The 20,511-nt window shown below is 34.0% G+C and overlaps 1 protein-coding gene across 2 annotated transcripts in view; it reads left to right on the forward strand.

Annotated features, from left to right (window-relative positions):
• The window catches only part of Dmd (dystrophin), a 2,258,623-nt gene that overhangs the window by 778,756 nt on the left and 1,459,356 nt on the right, over positions 1-20,511 (forward strand). For both annotated transcript variants that reach the window (XM_057760244.1, XM_057760245.1), the window contains 2 exons: positions 4,293-4,443; positions 16,630-16,749. In XM_057760244.1, the coding sequence (XP_057616227.1) occupies positions 4,293-4,443; positions 16,630-16,749 (271 nt within the window). The remainder of the gene's footprint in view (positions 1-4,292; positions 4,444-16,629; positions 16,750-20,511) is intronic.

The following is a 20,511-nucleotide window of genomic DNA, read 5'->3' on the forward strand; positions in this document are numbered from 1 at the left end:
GTTAAGAGCACAGAATTAGGTCACACTGCTGTATTTTGAAAAAAAAAATGTCACTTAAAGCAAGGACCTTTGGGGTCTTTGTACTCATCCAGAGTTTGAGAAATTGTTAAGTAATTTCTCTAGAACTCACCTTAAAAATGAGTTGCATTGATTTTCAGTAAGAAAGAATCTTACCTGTATCCTTGTTATGCAGAGCCTAATTTATGAGATGACAATACTGGTTTCACCTAGAGAAGCTTTTTATATTTCAAGCTCAAACTTGTGATATTTTCTTTTTTATTTATTCTTCTCTCATTTATTACCTCCTAACTGCAGCTTTCCCTCCTTTCTCTCCTCCCACCCTCCTATTTCCCCTCTCTCCCAGATCCACTTCTCCTTTCCCTTTAGAGAAGGGGAGCCCTTTCAGGGATATCAACCAGACACGGAATAACAAGACTATGTACATCCCCTAATATTAAGATTCAATGAGGTAACTCAGTAGAATGAAAAGGGTCTGAAAAGCAGGCAAAAGAGTCATAGACAGTCCCTATTCCTACTGTTAGGAGTCCCACAAAACAGCTAGCTACACATTCATAAGAGTTGTGTAGAGGACTTAAGTCAGATACATACAGGCTCCCTGATTGCTTGTTCAATCTCTGATCCCCTATGGGACCTGGTTAGTTGATTCTGTGGGCCACTTGCTTGTGGTGTCCTTGACTCCTATAAACCTTTCTTGCCCTCTTCTGCATGATTCCCTAATCACTACCTAATCAAACCTGTGAATCAAAGCAGTATTTTTAGGTGGTGTGTGTGTGTGTGTGTGTGTGTGTGTGTGTGTGTGTTTGAGAAAGCATACTGAAGATCATGGGGCATCTAACACAAATATCTGGCTTCAGGAGTGATAAAAATTGCATAAGGGAATAACGGGAGTTGGGTATGAAGAAGAAAAGGTATAATGCAGTAACTGACAAATCAGAGAATTTAGGGTTGTATGTAAAATATAATTAAGATTTAAATTGAAAGATTGGTGCCATATGGGGAGGCAAGGTGGGTGTTCTCAACATGGTTAGACCACTTAAGAGTGGTCATGTCTTAAGTTTATGTATGGTATCTAATTATTTTTAACTATTGGCAATAATTGGATTTATTTCCTATTAATGAGGCTATATATATATATATATATGAACTAGTATTGTCAATATCTAGACAAGACTTGTAAAGAAAAAAACACAGTACATAGTTAATACAAGTTACTCTGAACATTTTCTATTATGGGATATATTATTCTATGTTTTTATGTATGTCTAGGCATTATCTTACCATAACCTTTACTTGCTTGTGTTTTAGATTTATTATAAGGTTAATTTCCAGTTTATGTCACATGAAATTTCTATCTTATGGAGCTTAGGTCAGAATTCACTTTTAGGCCATTTATGTTTCCTTGGCTCTGTGACTTGAGATGAGGATAGGGTAAAAACTGAATAGTCATATCAAAATAAATTCACAGAATCCCCTGTGTATTTGCTTTTGCTTTTTGGAGAGATTTGTGTCACAGATCGAAGTTAACTAGAACATTAATCTAGATAATTAATCTAGAACATTAATTACTTCCTCAAAGAACCATCTTTTATTTCATTTATTCTTTGTATTGTTTTTGTTTGCTTATTTCAATTTTATAGATTTCATCCTTGAGCTTGATTATTTCTTGACATTGCTCATTGAGCATGATTTCTTCCTTTTGTTCAGGAGATATCAGTTGTGATATTAAGTAGCTAATATAAGTTTACTCCATTGTTTTACTTTCGTAGGCACTTAATCCTATGAACTTGCCTCTTAGAATGTATCTTCACTGTGTTCCATAAGTTTGTGTGTGTTATATTTCATTTTCATTTAATTCTAGAAAACCATTGATTTCTTTCTTTACCCGTAATGATTGTCTTCTCTTATTTTAATTGTTACTTATGTACTTACCTAATTATATTTAAGATACCTTTTATTAATTACTATCACATAGTTTTCTGCCTAGATATGAAACTCAGTTCTTGCTGAATGAGATATATGTGTATAGATGCAAATAATTGAACATTTTTAAATGCAATTCTTTCTTGCCTATCAAATGATGCATTATTAAAACTTTTATTTAAATGAAAGTAGTAATTTGAGATGCTCTTCTTTTGTTCAAATTGTGAGATCTTTAATCTAACCCTACAAACTAAACAGAAAAAAATCAAGGAAAGATACTGAGGACCATTATCATAAAATCATTTTATCTGTCATTTCTCAAAAAGACTACAATAAGAAAGGGAAAGACTTATATTTTATTCTTTTCAGTGCTAAGATGGTATTCATTGTCTAAGTGGTTTAACAAAGTTTACTTTTCTTTTTACTAAAATTTATGTCTTATCTCTGTTGCCCATAAAACAAAAATATGTTTTTGTCTAATGAATAAGAGTTGATACTCATAGATTTCAGACTTCAGTGTAAATGGATAAATACACCCCTGAAATGCTAGAGGTCAATACATTGTGTAAACTGAATTATTTTTAAAACCCAGTGATATGTATATTTTGTGTTTATAGATACAAATTTCTGGTAAGGACTCCATTAAATCAAAAAACCAAATTACTAACTCAAGTTAGTGTTAGCATATTATTGATTCTATAACTACTTTAAACATAAATTTTGTAAAGACCATTTATTTTAAAAACTTACATTTGAGTTGCAAGGTTTTTTTTTCTGAATTAACAGATGAAATTGTGTCAACATGTGTTTTCACCTTCTCCGTACAGCTTTCTAGTTATGATTAAGGTAGTAATTCATGTTTCTCAAGCTAGAAATTGAAGTAAAAATGTCTAAGATATGATTGTAGGGTAAAATATAGGCAGTAAATGAATGCCTTTTGACTATAAATCTACTACTCAGTCTATTATTTAATGTGTCTTTGAAGGAAAACACTCATTTGTGTATATTTAGGCATAACAATATATTAAAAATTTTAGTGGTTCAATATCACTGTTAATTTCACAAATCTATACTACAGATTCTATATCAAATGATATATCTAAATTACTCTATAGGGTATATTCTGCTGGAACCACAAGTTTCTCATAGGAGTCTACCCTTTAGTGTTATTTTTACGTGATATTTAACTGTTTAATAGTTTACCCTGTCCTCTTGTGGAGTGGAAATCCAGGGCAAAAAACGCTTCAGTTTCTTTCAGCTGAAACTTAAAACAAGTTCATTATCAATCCTGTCACATTATGATGGTTGGAAAAATAAAAATAAAATTAAATATTTTGATTGAAAACATGACCAACACTTTATTAGAAGGATGGGGTAAAGTTTATCAATAGTTACTAAGTTATAGTTACATTGGAGAAATAATTTCTGGTGTGCTATTACATACCCATGTGACTACAGATTACAGAAGCATACTATTCATTTAAAAGTGTTAGAATAAAGGAATTTAAGAATTTTGCCATTTAAGACAGAAAACCATATGAGGAGATAAAAATATTCAACCATATTATGCATTATGCAATTACATATATGTTGAAGCACCAGATGCTATCTCATAACTATGCATTATGTGTGTTTATTTGTATCTCACAAATTAAAAAAGAAAATGGGTTGTAATATTTACTGTATATTCTAAATAATAGGAATATCAAACATAATATGCATTAACTTACTTATTTAGAGTTTCTGCTTTACTTTAAAATTTTATCATTAATATTAATTTTTGTTATTATTATTAGTGTGTTTGTGTATGCATGCATGAATATGTGTATCTATGTGTGTGCACACACATATGTATAGGTGAGTATGTATATAACATCATATGTTTTTTGTTCAGACAACAGCCTTATTGAATTGGTTTTCTCCTTCAAAATTTCAGTGAGTTCTGGAGATTGAATATGGTTCACCATGTTTTCAGGGCAAGTGCCTCTACTCACTCAGCTATATTGCTATCACAGTTTGTTTTATTAAGTGTGCTATCATTTTGTTAGCTAAATGAAATTTTATTGAAATTGATATCTATATATATACATACAAACATACATACATACATACGTGCATTTGTACACACACACACATATATGCATACACACTCATATCTGAAGGCACAAAATAGCTGCAGTGTAACCAGAAGAAATAATAGCTTTAGAAATTTTCTTCCTGTAGTTTTTAATACACTAAGATGCAAAAATTTAAATAGGCCATTAGTTATGTCTGTTTTATGTAGATGTGTCTTTTTAAAAAGTAAACAGTTTTAGTAGAGGTCATAATAATTATTAATTTTTACTTTTTAGTTTACACAAAGTTCTAATGGATCTCCAGAACCAGAAATTAAAAGAGCTAGATGACTGGCTAACAAAAACAGAAGAGAGAACAAAGAAAATGGAGGAAGAGCCCTTTGGACCTGATCTTGAAGACCTAAAATGCCGAGTACAACAACATAAGGTTTGTAGATGTTATGCTCTTTGCTTTCTGGTCTATAAAATTATATATATCAACTCATATGACATTTTTTGGTAGGACAGAAGGCTACTAGTCAATAATTTAAATTGACCTATAATGTTTCATTCATTTTTGTACTGTTTTTACTAAGTTAATCTCCAATATGGGTGTTGTCAATGTGATTTTAAAAGGTGGGAGTTTAAGGGTTGATTAAGCCTTGTAAATAGTTCCCACATTATGTAAGATATTTGACAAATATTGTCATAAAATCTGAATAGATTGTCCATTACTGGAAAATATGCCATTTCCAATGAGCATGAAATTGCTTTATGAAAATAATCTTGAAGCAAAAAAGCAAATGATTGTGTGCAAGTTGATTATGCAACATGTTTTATCGCAATCATATTCATGTGCAATGCATACGGAAAATAGAAAAAAATAAGCCCGCTGGCTCAAGGTAAAGACAATTCTATATTTTAACCATTTACATACTCCTTGGCAGATTTGTGTTTACAGATTTAAAACACCAGAAAGACACATGGTATTTTAAATTTAAAGTGCAAAATGAAATCATTTGTGTTAGACTTCCATCCTTATTTTTTAGGTAAATTAGTTCAAATAATTGATAATTGAAATAATCATTGATTCATTTTATAGATTTATTGTCTTCAAAAGTATAAACCAAAGAAAATGAAAAAAATTCCTTTCAACAGCAAAGTAAATCGTTAACTTTTCTCTTTTTGCATTGCTACATTTCCTACCATATATAATACTTCGAATATTTAACTATCAGTGAACAGCCCGAAATCATTGAACTATCTCGATTTATTTTGCTGTGGTTGTTGTTTTTAGACTGTTTTCCTTTTATTAAAGGTAAATATTTTCTTTCAAATAATATATCTTGATTATTGTTTCCTCCCACTCTACTCCTCCCAGTTCATCCCCACTTCCCTTACCATCTGGATGCACTCACTTTCTGTTTCTTATAAGAAAACAAACAGGTCTATTTTCTTTTACATTATTATTCAAAACTAGTATCAACATCATAGAATGACATAGATTACACAGGTACTGCACCACAGAGCCACATCCAAACCCCCAAATTTCTGTTTCTTATGGATGATACAGATAGGAAAATTAATGAAATGACATTAGTGTTGTTAATAAAGATTGAAATTCTGATCTGATTAGAGAGTGCATATTCCAAAACTGAAAAACAATATAAAATATTTGAAAATCTTATAAGTTCACTGAGAATGTTGTAGACACACATGTACAATTGGTGAGCCCACCCTTTGATATCTTCATTCCAGCACCACTTCATTTTAAGGTATATTAGAAGCTCAAAAAATGCAATCAAGATCAACAATTTCAGCGAAATTTCCAATTACCAATTGAAAGTATATTGGTTGTTAGTATTAAATTCAGCCAAATGGTCAATTCAGACAGCTGTAAATATTTTAGTTGATTGCAAATTTTGAAAAAAAAATAGTAAAACAAAAACAAGACAAAACAAAAAAACCTTCCTATTCAATCTTTTCAGAAGTTCCTTTGAAGAGAGCATTTAGAAGATTTCTTTGAGAACTCATTCTGCTCTTCGTTAGGACCTTGGGAGCTCAGTCTGGTGCTCCAGTGTGGGCCTGTCTCTATCTCCATCCATCGCTAGATGAAGGTTCTATGGTGATATGCAATATATTCATCAGTATGGCTATAGGATAGGGTCATTTCAGGTTCCCTATCCTCAGCTGCCCAAGGAAATAACTGGGGACATTGCCCTGGCACCAGGTAGCCACTCCAGGTTTAAGTCTCTTGCCAACCCTTAGGTGGCTCTCTTAACTAAGATATGTGCTTCCCTACTCACCTATCCAACCTTCCTTTATCTCCAATCATCCCGTTTCCCCAAGTTACCCCCATCCTCTCCTTCACACTTTTCTCTCCCCATCTCCTCTTACCCCTATCCCACCCCACCCCCAAGATTCCAATTTTTTGCCCGACAATTGTCTACTTCCCATAGCCAGGAGGATAACTATATGTTTTTCCTTGGGCTCACCCTCTTATTTAGCTTCTTTAGGATCACAAATTATAGACTCAGTGGCCCCTATCCATGGCTAGAAACCAATTATGAGTGAGTACATCCCATGATCTTCTTTTTGGGTCTGGGTTACCTCACTCAGGATAGTATTTTCTATTTCCATCCATTTGCATGCAAAATTCGAGAAGTCATTGTTTTTTACCGCAGAATAGTACTCTAATGTATATATATATTCCACACTTTCTTCAACCATTCTTCCATTGAAGGACATCTAGGTTGCTTCCAGGTTCTGCCTATTACAAATAATGCTGCTATGAACATAGTTGAACAAATGCTTTTGTCATATGATAGGGCATCTCTTGGGTATATTCCCAAGAGTGGTATTGCTGGCTCCAGGGGTAGGTTGATCCCAAATTTCCTGAGAAACCGCCACACTGATTTCCAAAGTGGTTGCACAAGTTTGCATTCCCACCAGCAATGGATGAGAGTACCCCTTTCTCCACAACCTCTCCAGCAAAGGCTATCCTTGGTGTTTTTGATTTTAGCCATTCTGACAGGTGTAAGATGGTATCTCAAAGTTGTTTTGATTTGCATTTCTCTGATCGCTAAGGAGGTTGAGCAAGACCTTAAGTGTCTTTTGGCCATTTGAACTTCTTCTGTTGAGAATTCTCTGTTCAAATCAGTGCCCCATTTTTTAATTGGGTTATTTAGCATTTTAACGTCTAGTTTCTTGAGTTCTTTATATATTTTGGAGATCAGACCTTTGTCTGTTGTGAGGTTGGTGAAGATCTTCTCCCAGTCAGTAGGCTGCCTTTTTGTCTTAGTGACAATGTCCTTTGCTTTACAGAAGTTTCTCAGTTTCAGGAGGTCCCATTTATTCAATGTTGCCCTTAATGTCTGTGCTGTTGGGGTTATACATAGGAATCGATCTCCTGTGCCCATGTGTTGTAGGGTACTTCCCATTTTCTCTTCTATCAGGTTCAGTGTGTTCAGATTGATATTGAGCTCTTTGATCCATTTGGACTTGATTTTTGTGCATGGTGATAGATATGGGTCTATTTTCATTCTTCTACAGGTTGACATGCAGTTGTGCCAGCACCATTTGTTGAAGATGCTTTACACTGAACTCTTGAAATATGTCAGAAATAATCTGGCAAATAATCTCTGTCAGAGAAGTGGAGTGTTTTAGTGATGCTAATAAGGAATTTTATCTTAAATTAGTAGGGATACTGTTGAGGAGGAAGTGTCTTCTGTGGGTTGGAGATTAAATTAATTGGAAAGGAATTTTCTCTTTGAGGGGAATTTCCATCAAAAGGAGAAATTATCACTAAAGAATTGTATCCCACAGCAGTCAGACTGACATGGAGTCTCATTTACTCAGCTAGGTTACCAAATTTTTTCAGACCTAGATATTTGAACATTGCTTCATTGCCAACATCAACAATGTTCTCACAGGTCATTAAAATATGAAGCTTTAAATGTAATGCACACTATGCTATGCTCAGACTCCAGTGGATGTTCTGTGCTAAATGCTAATTAATACAAACCAAATAACCTATTAGAAGGTCAGTCACCTATCCTTTCCTTGAAGTTAATTTCAAACATTTGGGTTGCCAAGAATATGAAATATCCTTATCTGATGACCTTTAAAAATGATCTAGACATTCATGTAACAGAGAAGGTTTGGTGTAATCCTGCCAAAGGAACTGACCTTTCATTTCATTCCACTGCATCCCAATAGCTCTCAACAAATACTCATTAAAGCTTCTCAGTGCAGTGAGGAATACAGAGACCAACTGTCTCTGAAATCCTTCTCAAGCATCTCACAGTCCAGTATGACCAAATAGAGGCAGAAAACAAGGAACCATACACGAGGCAGAATTAAGTAGGTGAGCCTTTTGAATAAAGGAAATGAGGTTGGGAAGGATAAGGTATGTTCGATCTGGATCATGTGTTACAGTTCTACATCAGCAGAGCTAGAAGATTCCTGTTTCAGGAATGTGCGGAGTATTATACATGACACGCAGACAGGTTCAGTTTTTCTATTGCTCATACAGAAACATTCTGGCTCTGAAATTAAAGTAAAATGATTAACAATTTAGGAAAAAACCCTTCATTTTATGTGGTAGGAGGAAATGATATCACAGGAAAGTGGGAGGCAAAACTACATCTTACAAGTCTATTTTAGCAAGGATGAGCAGCCTGAAAAATCTATGAACGGGGTGTAAGAAACATTTTGGAGCTCAACAGCTGAGCCAAACAGGCCCAGAATTAGAGAATGAGAAAAGAGCTTTAAATAACAGATTTTGAGACTAGGCAATTGGAAGACCAGAGTTGGAAATAAGAAAGTATGCAAGATAGACACACACACACACACACACACACACACACACACAGAGAGAGAGAGAGAGAGAGAGAGAGAGAGAGAGAGAGAGAGAGAGAGAGAGTATTTGGGAGAAGGATGAGTAAGTCAGATAAGCCTTGAGAATGTCTTACAATCAAATATTGCTTCTAGTGCTCAGCAAACTTTCTCGCAACCTAAGGATGATTTAAATTATATGTTCTTAGTGCTGTGAAGTCCCACTGGAATTCCTCTCCTTTGCCCCTGTAAATGCTTAATGAAAGTGTGATGCCTATGTAAGTAAAGATAAATCATACACTCAGGACAAAATTGTGCTATAACCAGAGAACCAAAGCTCATCTGTGTTTCTGCAATGCCTAGTGGACTGCTTAAGAAATAATTGCTCAGGGAATGTTTGATCAGAATACATGTTTCAGTAATTCTAAGTATTTCATTACATAAACTGTCCTCATCATTGATACCTTCTTAACAGGGGCAAAAAATTCACAACTGAAATAGGCAATAAAATCATGTGTATCTTCAAAGAAAAACTCATAAAGATGAGTAAGAAACATTTCTATAAAGTGACTTACATGGATTTGTATCTTGTTTCCTGTCTTTGGTTTTATTCTTTGTCCCCATCCCAGTTTGATTTTCTTATGCAAATACTTTCATCAATATTTACTGTAGAATCATTTTTCGTAGAAATATGGTCATCACATAAATATGTATGACTTTAAGTAAAAGAAACATTATCACTTTCATGCATTCTACATAATTGCATGTTTATAAGACTAGGCTTTCTATCACCATTTTAAGTAGTAGATTTTAAGGACAGCTGTAGTCTATATAATGTCTATGATTAGTGTAACAATAATAATAATATGCATGTTTTTATGTATTCCAGTTTATGCTCTCCTAACAACTGTCATAGAATCTTTCTAGTATGGATTATAAAATTATTGATTCAAATTTTAATCATGTGTTCTATAATTTCAGCACACTGAGAACATTTAGGAACTAAAAGGTTCGAACTATGATTATTAACAAGGATATCAGGATTAAGTAATTATACTCAGGTGGGCTCTTTCTATTGTGTTTGGCTATTAATAGGATGCTTATTTGTACATATTCAATAATAAAATGGACATTTTGTATCCCCTCCTAGCATCACTAAACACTGTGCTGGCTAATTCTGATGCATTATCTCATTTAACTCCAGTAGTAAACTTATGCTAGGGGTATTTTGACATATAACAAATCTTTATTAAGGGATTGCTCAAAGTAACATCTCCAGCAGCTGGTAGGTTCCAGCTTTCTTTTTGCCTTACAGGCTGTTTGAATTCATAAACTAAAGAGCTATCCCTGCCTATGCTTCAAATACGTTTCTGAATGACACATTTACAAAGACTCCTGTTGTTAACCTTCATCTTTCTGCATTCAAACAAAAAAGCTTTCCCTCTGTTCTGGGGTTTCATTAAATCATGATTCCATCTGTGAACTTATAGTTTAAAGACCAGTGCTCTAACAGTATTGTTAAATTTTAGATGTTAATGACAGAGACTGAATATGTAGATACCTGCAAACTTAGGGAACTGCAATGGAAAATCATGCTGGTGATAGCTATTCATGAAATGTTCAGAATCAAAATTTTAAGGCAGAAATATATTTCTATTCACACTGTAGCTTTTTCTGTAAATTAGACCTAAAGAGACATGCAAAGTAACAGCAAAGGAGGAAATAGGATCATAATGTTAATTGTATTATTGTCTGAGAAGGAGAATAAGAAATAGATTGATTTAACTGATATTAATTTTATACAGTATATATGAATGCATCTTTTAGTTGTTTATAGGGGCAGAGGGAATGGCAAGAAAATTAAGGGATTCTGTTCAGTGATTATTATTTTCTATGAAATACCTCTTGGTGATAATTTTTCAGCAAGAAATCATTAGATCTGTTAACTTAAAATTGTATTTTTTATTTTAAATTATATTTTATTTATTTATTAAAAATTCACTCATTTGTATGATGCACTCTGATCATAACCATCAATCACTACCTCCTTCCAAATCCTTATAGTGTTCCCACCACTACATCTCCTTCCCAACTTCATGTCTCTTCTCCCTGTTTTTCTTATAAATAATCCCTTGAGTTTAACTAGTGCTGTCCCATGTGGTTAGGGTCATCAATTGGGACACGTTCGACTTAGTAGTGGTCACATTCCCAAAGGAAAGTGATTCTCTTTCCCTCAGCGGCCATTAATTATCAGTAGTTCCTCCATCAACAGTTGGATCTCAAGGGCGCCTCCGCTATCTATACAGAAATTTTGACTGGCTTGTTCACGTCTCGTGCAAGTAACCATAGTATCTGTGGGTTTCTGTGTGCAGCATATGTACCTTGTCAGTATTTCATAACTCTCCTTCCCACCTGCTGGCTGTTACATTCCTTCTGTACTCCCACCCTTTTGCAAGATGTTCCCTGGGTCTTGGTTGATGGCTGGTAGAAAGAAATGAGTCATCCACAGCTGAGCACTCATAGTTACTTATACATTATTCTTTATCCAATTATGAGTCTAGGACTTCTATTACTCCTGTATAAATCATGGGCAAACTTAATGATGATTTTAGGAGGTTGCGGTGTGGGTAGCAGATAAGAGCTCTTACCTGTCTGTCACACAAAGACCAGAGTTCATATTTCAGCACAAAAGTCAAGTGACTCACAAAGGCCTAGGACTCTGGCTCCAGGGTATCATCTACACCCTCTTTTGGCCTCTGTGTGTACCTGACCTACACACATGCATCTATACTCACACAAATGCACATGTGTACACACACCCCCAAACACCCCTAACCTCACACCAAGGCACGTGTACACACAAATACTAAAAGGAAATGTTTTTAAATGTTTAAGGATTTTGATCAATCATATATTTCTTCAGACCCTAAGCTTTGCTGTGACTTCAGACTGTCATAACACGATTTTCTAGGAGCAAATTTATTGGACAATGAAAAGCATAGTGGGTTAAAAGAGAGAGATTTGGGGAGTCAGGTTCCTGTGGCTTGGTTTAATAGCTTTCTTCCAAATATGCCTAATTATGAGGGTTCAGAGGTAAATAGCTGTTAATATTTACTTAATCATACCCGAGTCTGTCTCAGAACCAGACTAGGTAGTCATATATCTTTTATCACTAATTAGAAAGTTGAAGCTTAGTTTAGCAAGAGCTACAGGGATCAAACCTAGGAACTCTAACTTCTGACACAGAATCTTTGATAGCTTTTGGTTAATGTTCTCCATACTGTGCTATCTTCCACTGACAAACTCAAATATGCATAAGTAGAGTAATTCTATTATTAAAATGGTTTTTCTTAATAAAGAATTCACTTTGAGCTGTTGAAAATTGGTGTTTCTGCGGTCAAATTTGCATGCTGAAGTTGTCCTTTAGAATTCTTCTCCAAGTTGGCAGAAACAAAAGGTAAAAATAATGGAGTTTGATATAAAAGTATTAAGCCGGGGCTGGAGAGATGGCTCAGAGGTTAAGAGCACTGACTGCTCTTCCAAAGGTCCTGAGTTCAATTCCCAGCAACCACATGGTGGCTCACAACCATCCGTAAGGAGGTCTGGTGCCCTCTTCGGGCCTGCAGGCATACACACAGAATATTGTATACATAATAAATAAATAAATAAATAAATAAATAAATAAATATTAAAAAAAAGTATTAAGCCCCAGGTAAAGAAATGAGAACCAAATACAGGCTTTTCTAGAAGGACCTGCTAGGGAAGCTTATTTAAAATATTCAGCAAATGTACAACAATTTATGTGCCCTAAATAGATCCACATAGGGAGATGGACAATACTTTGGGCAGTCAGGCTTAGCAAAGTGAATATTTGACTGAAACTAAAATTGGAAATCATTACCAGATCATTTCACTCAGGGTACCAAGGGATAGAGAAGCTAGTCCAGCATATAGTTTATGAAAACGAGGAATTAGTAGTGGCTAGAAGAGAAAGAAGAACAAAAATAAATGGCCCATTTTCATCATTTTCAGTGAAAGCACGAAATGCTATGATTTGAATTTTAAGCAAATATGGGTTCAGAATGTTGTTTTTTTTTTTTTGTTTGTTTTTGTTTTTCAAGACAGGGTTTCTCTGTGGTTTTGGAGCCTGTCCTGGAACTAGCTCTTGTAGACCAGGCTGGTCTCGAACTCACAGAGATCCGCCTGCCTCTGCCTCCCAAGTGCTGGGATTAAAGGCGTGCGCCACCACCGCCCGGCTGGGTTCAGAATGTTAAATTAGTTAATTAATCATAAACATTATGGACATTTTATTATGTGGTTTATATAATAAAATTACTTACCTAGGTGTGAGACTAATCCCTGTTCCTAGAAATTATCTGGGTTTGTAAGATTATTTGCAAGTAATATGTTTGATAAATAGGATGCATTCAGTAGTGTTGTCTTCTTTGCATATTTATTCAGTTAAAATTCTATAAACTTTTAAAAAATAATATTTTTAATTAACCATATCTTAATGGTTTGGAGGTAAGAAGCTCCTATTCTTAGAATCTATTCAGAAGACATTATATATGGTTTTTTTTAGTGGGTATATGTGTTTGTATTTGTGTCTACTTTCTGGGAATGCTGCCAATTCTCTAATGACTATAGTAGGAGGATTGAAAGGAAGTGCACACAATGGTAACCACTGCATGGCTGAATCCAGGAACACTGAATTTGTGTTATGACGAAAGGAACCAATGCAAAATTCTTTAACAAGCAGAACATAACACCTTGTTTTAGTTTCTAATACGGGTTGATCTTTACATTTAAGTGCAAGGTCAAAGCTTCTCTAACATTATATACTTCTTTGTGTTAATTACTTAAACATGGTCTCATATCCAAATTGAGAATTAATAACTCTAAAGTGGTTTTTCCTAATGATTGTTCCCAAGCTGGTCTGGAGAGAATAAAAATGTTTGCCTCATTGGTGACACTTGAAGGAAGTATAGAAAAATCGTATTGAAATCATAATATTGAGATCCAATACTGAGAGGTTAAAATTTGGTTAAGCCATTTGATTAGAGCATTATTTAGAAAAAAGAGAATTAGCCCAAGAGGTATAACAAAACTTCAGTTTGTCAAATCTAAAGGTTTTTAATGTATTTCACTGTTGCCCTTTTCTCTTGTCACAAGTAAGAAAAGATTGCTATTTGACATTAGATAACAAATATCGCTGACATTTGTATCTAATAATGGTATAGAAATTTAATTAGGAGCATGACAGATTATTAACCTGGCAATTCTGACAAAAGTATCACTTTAATAAAAATAAAAGCAACGAATGGATTATAAAATAGCCAGCCCATATATATGTAAATTACAAACTTTTGATAACAATTAATACTTTTATAATTCCATGAGAGAATTTTGACTTAAAGATAAAAGTTTTGAATAGTCAAGCTTCAATGTGTTCCTCTGGGGACATATTTGTATTTGGAAATAACTTGGCTCATATTTCAGGCTTAATGAACACAACAACATTAATCTTCTGTTGTATAAATATAACTATGAGAAATTCAATTCCATAACAAGTCAATATTTAACTGAAATTTTAATTAAAATATTTTAACTGAAAGTTGGTAGTCTTAAAAATACATGACATCAAACAGGAAATCAGGAAAGCATTTTAATTTACCTTCAAATGTAAGTAAGATGGCAATCATACAGTTTGTGTTTAACATTTTACTATTGCAAAAAATAACTTTCAAAAGTAGACCCCAGACATCGGATGTTTTATAATGTCTTCTTTATTGGAAATAAATAATATTGGAAAGCATTAATACTGTGATAATCATTCTTAATAATTTTGGGTGTTGAACATTCAGAACAAGGAATTTTACAAGGTTTTCTATTTTGCAATTACTGAATTTGCTCAGAAAAGTTTGCTTAACATTAGCAATTTAAGCCAGAGACATTATAATATTAAAAAGTCACAGAAGAGTTATCAAACATAAGATTAAGTCATACATGGAGTCACACAGTGCTATGTGCTCAGCAAGCCAGTATGGAGAGTCTCTCATATGTTTCTTCAAATTGCTCTGGTCATTTCAATGGTACTTTCACTTTAAATTTATCAGATCACCATTGGTTTCAGTAATACCTTGTATTAAGATTTCTTTCAAAAGAATGAAATGTACATTATTTATAAAAATGACAAAAAATCCAAATATCTAATTTTAGAACAAATACACAATAAGAAATCAATTTAATGCTAGAAAAATCAGTAGTATATTCATCCCATGTACTTTATAAAGATTTTCTCTGTGGAAGTATTTCATAAATCAAACAATGATTTCTATGTATTCCTTTACTATAGTATTGAAGCAGTGATTGTAATTTATGTGTAAAACAGTATTCAGACTGACATTATTTCTGAGTATACCATTACTTTTGATTACATGACTCTATATATATGTATATAATTATATATATTAATTTATATATGTAATTTCATGAGGAAATATAGAAAAAATCATTTTCTAAAGTTCTAGAAGCCAGATTATAATAGTATTGTCTTAATTATTCTAAATCTTCCTGGCTGACAAGCTGAAAGTCTTAGCTTATGTAACTCAAAGAAAGAAGTGGGTGGGGAGGAGGGATACTTGACATCACTTTCAAGGATGACTTTGAATGCTAATTTTTCCATTTCAGTCTCCTAGCAGAAAGAGTTTTATTAACCAGTGTAAGCTTTAGAATGTCAAATGCATTATGAGCAGTATACATATCACACACAAAATAGGAACATAGTCATTTCATCATAAATTTCTTCACTTGAAAAAACAGCATGAAAATTAAGAATGAATTCAAAGTGATCTCACAGCAATCTCCAATATTGAGGCTTGATGAATAAAAGTCCTATTATTAAAGTGTTTAGGCATTTAAAATTATGGTTCATCCATCCTAACAAGTTTCTCTATACCCTTTTATAACATTTTAATAACTAAGAAGTAGTCTGATAGGTCCCAGCATTATTGTTTTGTATGTACAGGCAGTAGGATTGTCAGAAATAAAAGACCATACCCCCAAACTATCTTACCACTTTTCTATTACATAGCAAAACACTTTGAGAAACTTGTTATCTGGACGTTTTGAATACCAATTAGAGCAAATCCACATAATAGTGTACTATATTGAGAATTTGGGGGCCTGCAGCTCCAGGTAAGGATGGTGTTATTTCCAAATTTTTGTAAATCTTTATTTCTTGAAACATGTAGTAAGAAATTGATAGAAATGAATAAGAAACTAGTTGAAGTAGAGAAAACTAGTAAAGAAATACCTCTTCAGATAGAAGAAAATAGTGTGACGTGAGATGCTGTGAAAATGAATATTGAATTTGACAGCCTTTGCAAGAATACATTGATGTGATAGTAGGCAGTGAAGGTCAGGTTCACTAAGCACAGAGAATCATTGTGAAAATAAAATATTTTTCAATGAAGGTGAACATATTTAAAAGAACCTTCCGACTATTGGGTCAAGAGTGATTACTTTCTTTCTATGGTACTAGGAAATTTTATTTAAGTAGAATACCTAGGGTGATGGAAATACAGATAATTAAAACAAAGTCCTTGTAAAGGTGGAGAGTGTGTGAGAAGTGCGCTCTAACCGGACCCCTCACAATGCGACCTGCCATCATACTTTGGAGTTCAAATAAAACAGAAAATATAATTACCGAGTAAAATAACAGAAAATTGGTTTGAACTCTCACATGCACTTGGGAAGATTTTTTTTTAAATATTCATTTTGGATTACTTTCTTTCAGGTGCTTCAAGAAGATCTAGAGCAGGAACAAGTCAGGGTCAACTCTTTAACTCACATGGTGGTAGTGGTTGATGAATCTAGTGGCGATCATGCAACGGCTGCTTTGGAAGAACAACTTAAGGTCAGATTTTTCTTTAACTGAATAATTACTTTTCAGCATTTAATTCCTACTTGAAAATGTATTTAGAAAATTTCAGAGTTTGATTCATTTAATGTAGGTAAAGTAATCTATTAATCATTCAAATTCAAATCATTCCGTTTGTGTATTCTCCATTTCATTAACTTCGCTGCTTGCTCACAGCATTTTCCTTGCCTTTGAGGAAATCTACAAATTCAGATCTAATTAGTTTTTATTATACTTGAAATGTATGCATTAGAGAACTAGCCAAACAATACTGCTTATGTATCCTTCGAGTCTGAGTGTGGGCAAAAATTAATGTGAAATTTACTAAATTATTAAAAAGTGAGTACTTTGGTGTATTCATTCCTTTAAGCTCCCAGTCGTTGTTCTCCTGCAAATGATAGAAGTTAGTTGGGTTTCAGCCATTCAAACCCCCTTTCTTACCCAATTTAAGGTGTTGTGCTCCTGTAAAAGTATAAAATAGGGCAGCAAAAGCCTGTAATTCTAGCACTTCCATGGTAGAGTCATGAGAATTGGAAGTCTGAGGCCAACCTCAGCTGTACAATAATCAGCTTTGCTTAAATGAGAAATTTCACCCCCCAAAACCAAAACACAGGGATGAAGAGAAGACTCAGAGGTTAGTCCAGTTGCTGCTTTGCAGAGGACCAGCATCCACACACGGCAACTCACAACTATCTGTATGTAGATAAACAGGTTCTAGTACCTCTTCTTGTCTGGGTGGTCTCCTGCAAAAACATGGTGCAGAGAAATAAGAAATACACTCAATAACATATACATACACATAAAATAAAAATAAACATTAAAAAAGAACAGACAAAGATGATAATGTGGATATTTTAAAGTCTGTTTTATATAAGCATGCCTGATGGTATGCAGGTATATAAATATATGAGCCAGAGATGGAATATGGGTAAACCTCGTCAACCACTCTCAATCTCAGTTTTTGAGATAGGCTTTCTCTCTCAACTTTGATCCCACCAATTTTGCCAAACTGTCTGGCTAGCAGATCCCAACTATCTTCCTGTCTCTATCCCCCAGTCCTGAATACTTGAATTACAGGTGTGCATCACAGCTCCTTCCTTTTTGCATGGCTGCCTGGGGACCAAACTCTGGTGCTCTTACTTGCATAGGAAGCACTTTATTTAGGAAGCTACCTCCCTAGTCTGCTGCCTATAAGGTTCATTAGACCCAAAAAAGGCCTGTGCTTCCTTTGTGACAGATAGGAGACACAACTTTAATATCTCAAAGGGTCCCTCCATTACAAGTTTAAATGACTTTATGAGCCTAAAGTAGTTCTTAAGAATATATCCAACCTAACCTATAACACAATTTCTTAAAGACGTATTTTTGTTTTCTTGTCTGTTAGGTGAATTATTTTTTCATTCCTGAGAAATGTCATGTCATTGGGTTACTGCTTTAGACTGCCAATCTGTAACAACTCTATCTCATTTTCTGTTATTAAGTGACAAAGGAATAATAAATTTCTAACAGATTTAATATTTTTATCACAAAGTAAAATGCTAGTTACTTACATTCTACTAAAATTGCTGAGATCTGAAAATGTTTATGCTATAGTCTATGGCAATATATCATGAAATATAGGGCGAATTTTGTATTGCACACATACATAGTGCCGACACAATAGGATACCGAATTTGAAAGAACTCCACACTTCTGATGTGAAAGTGACTAATTGTTAGAAGGCAAAAATCCAATACTCAGCCTTTCCCATACCTTTTCCGAAAAGATTTTAAACACTGTAGAACAGAATTCCTTCTGACTGTTGACTGGTTCAAAACTACAACAGAACATTTTATAAAACAAAGAATATTTCCAGACACTAGTAACACATTAGATTCAGTGACTTTAAAAAAGTAGCCCCATGATGGAGTTATTTAAGGTGATGCTTTTGGGACAGAAGCAGCTTGAAAACAGTCCATAGAACTCATAAATGAAGACGAGGTTACATTTCATATAAGAAAAATTGGGAGTGCCGAGGCTAAGTTTAAATGTAGTCATTTAGGAATCTGTATTCTGATGCTGGAGCGATGATCCAGAGTTTAAAACTGATTGCTTCTCGTTATATATATGGAAGTTTTGATCCCAGCACCCACATAAAGCATGGCTGTAACTCAGCTCCATGAGGGTACAAGAGACAGGAGAATCACTTGGTCTTGCGGGCTCTAGTCCAGCAAGTGGGAGCCTCATTTAGAGGGAAAAACTCTGCCACAAGTAAGAGTAAAAAGCAAGAAAATCCCATACCTTCCTAGGCCTCTGTACATGCATACACACTCACACAGATACATAAAACATATGCATGAATAACAAAAGAAAGAAATTTGCTTTTATTATTTTCTCTTTATATTTCATTAGCCCAAGATAACTACCAAAACAGATATACATGTCTTATATATGTTTTACTTTCAGAAACACATAGTTGACTGTGATTGCCTTTTCCATTTAGTAACTGTTGTCCACTGTCTTCCAGAATAATGATAAAGTCCCCTTCCTCCTTTACCATTTTGGCTCTATATCGCATAGTCTTATTTCACTTTTAGGTACTCTAGACTAATGTACAAGAGGAAAAAGTTAGTTGTAATGAAGTGGAGTTAAACATCACTTTGTAAAATGTTTTAAGTCTATTAAATAATGGAAATATGAATATTTTATTTCCTATGTTTGAATTATGGCAACATGTGTGTTTGTGTGTGTGTGTAATATATAAAGACCAAATAAGGCAATAAATATTTTCCACTCATTAAAAATTTGTCATCTCTTTCTACTGGGAAATTTTAAACTCCTACATTTCAGTAACTTACTGTATGTAACAATGTTTTGAGGGCCATAGATATCTTCTGTACTATGGCAGAATATTGATATTTTTATTCCTCCCAATTTTTATTTGTTATCCAACTTGGCTTTTTCCTCTTGCTTTATTCTCCTTATCTTCTGTTGACCAGAGATCTACTCAGTGAGTTTATAAGCCAACTTCATACTTTCCAATGTGAGTGACAACATGCAGAACATTTTTTCTGTGCCTGGCTCATTTTCTTAAATTATTGTTAGTTATCACCAGGATATTCTTTTACTGGAAATGAGATTTAGGAATTAGCAAGCTGTTTATTGGAAATATTGAGTTTAAACAGGAATATTGTATGTTTAATTGTTTTAAAAGAGGTCCTTTTCTGAGTATGCCTTCCAGTGTGTCTTCTGACAAAAAAAAAAACTAAACAAATAAAAAAACAGAGTAATTTAGTCCAACTTCATCAAGTAGAAGCATAATTTTTGTCATTCTACAGATAACTTTAGATTAAAAACTACGATTTTTTTGCCGGGCGATGGTGGCGCACGCCTTTAATCCCAGCACTCGGGAGGCAGAGGCAGGCGGATCTCTGTGAGTTCGAGACCAGCCTGGTCTACAGAGCTAGTTCCAGGACAGGCTCCAAAGCCACAGAGAAACCCTGTCTCGAAAAAAAAAAAAAAAAACTACGATTTTTAGAATATGATGTGAAAAAGGAAAACTATGAAAGTAATGCCAATATATAAAGAAGTTGTACATTGAATTTTCCAAGTATTCTTACAATTATGACTACCAGAATTGACAGAGATAATGTAGAAGTACAAAAGAAAAAATTCCAGAAATTTAATGACATCTTTTTTTACTTGTTTTAATTGTTAATTATCATTTTAACAAATTAAATATGTGGGCATTGTGAAGATTGCAGAAGAAATGTTTCACAA

This window comes from Chionomys nivalis, chromosome X, assembly GCF_950005125.1.
Source record: "Chionomys nivalis chromosome X, mChiNiv1.1, whole genome shotgun sequence".
Taxonomy (NCBI): domain Eukaryota; kingdom Metazoa; phylum Chordata; class Mammalia; order Rodentia; family Cricetidae; genus Chionomys; species Chionomys nivalis.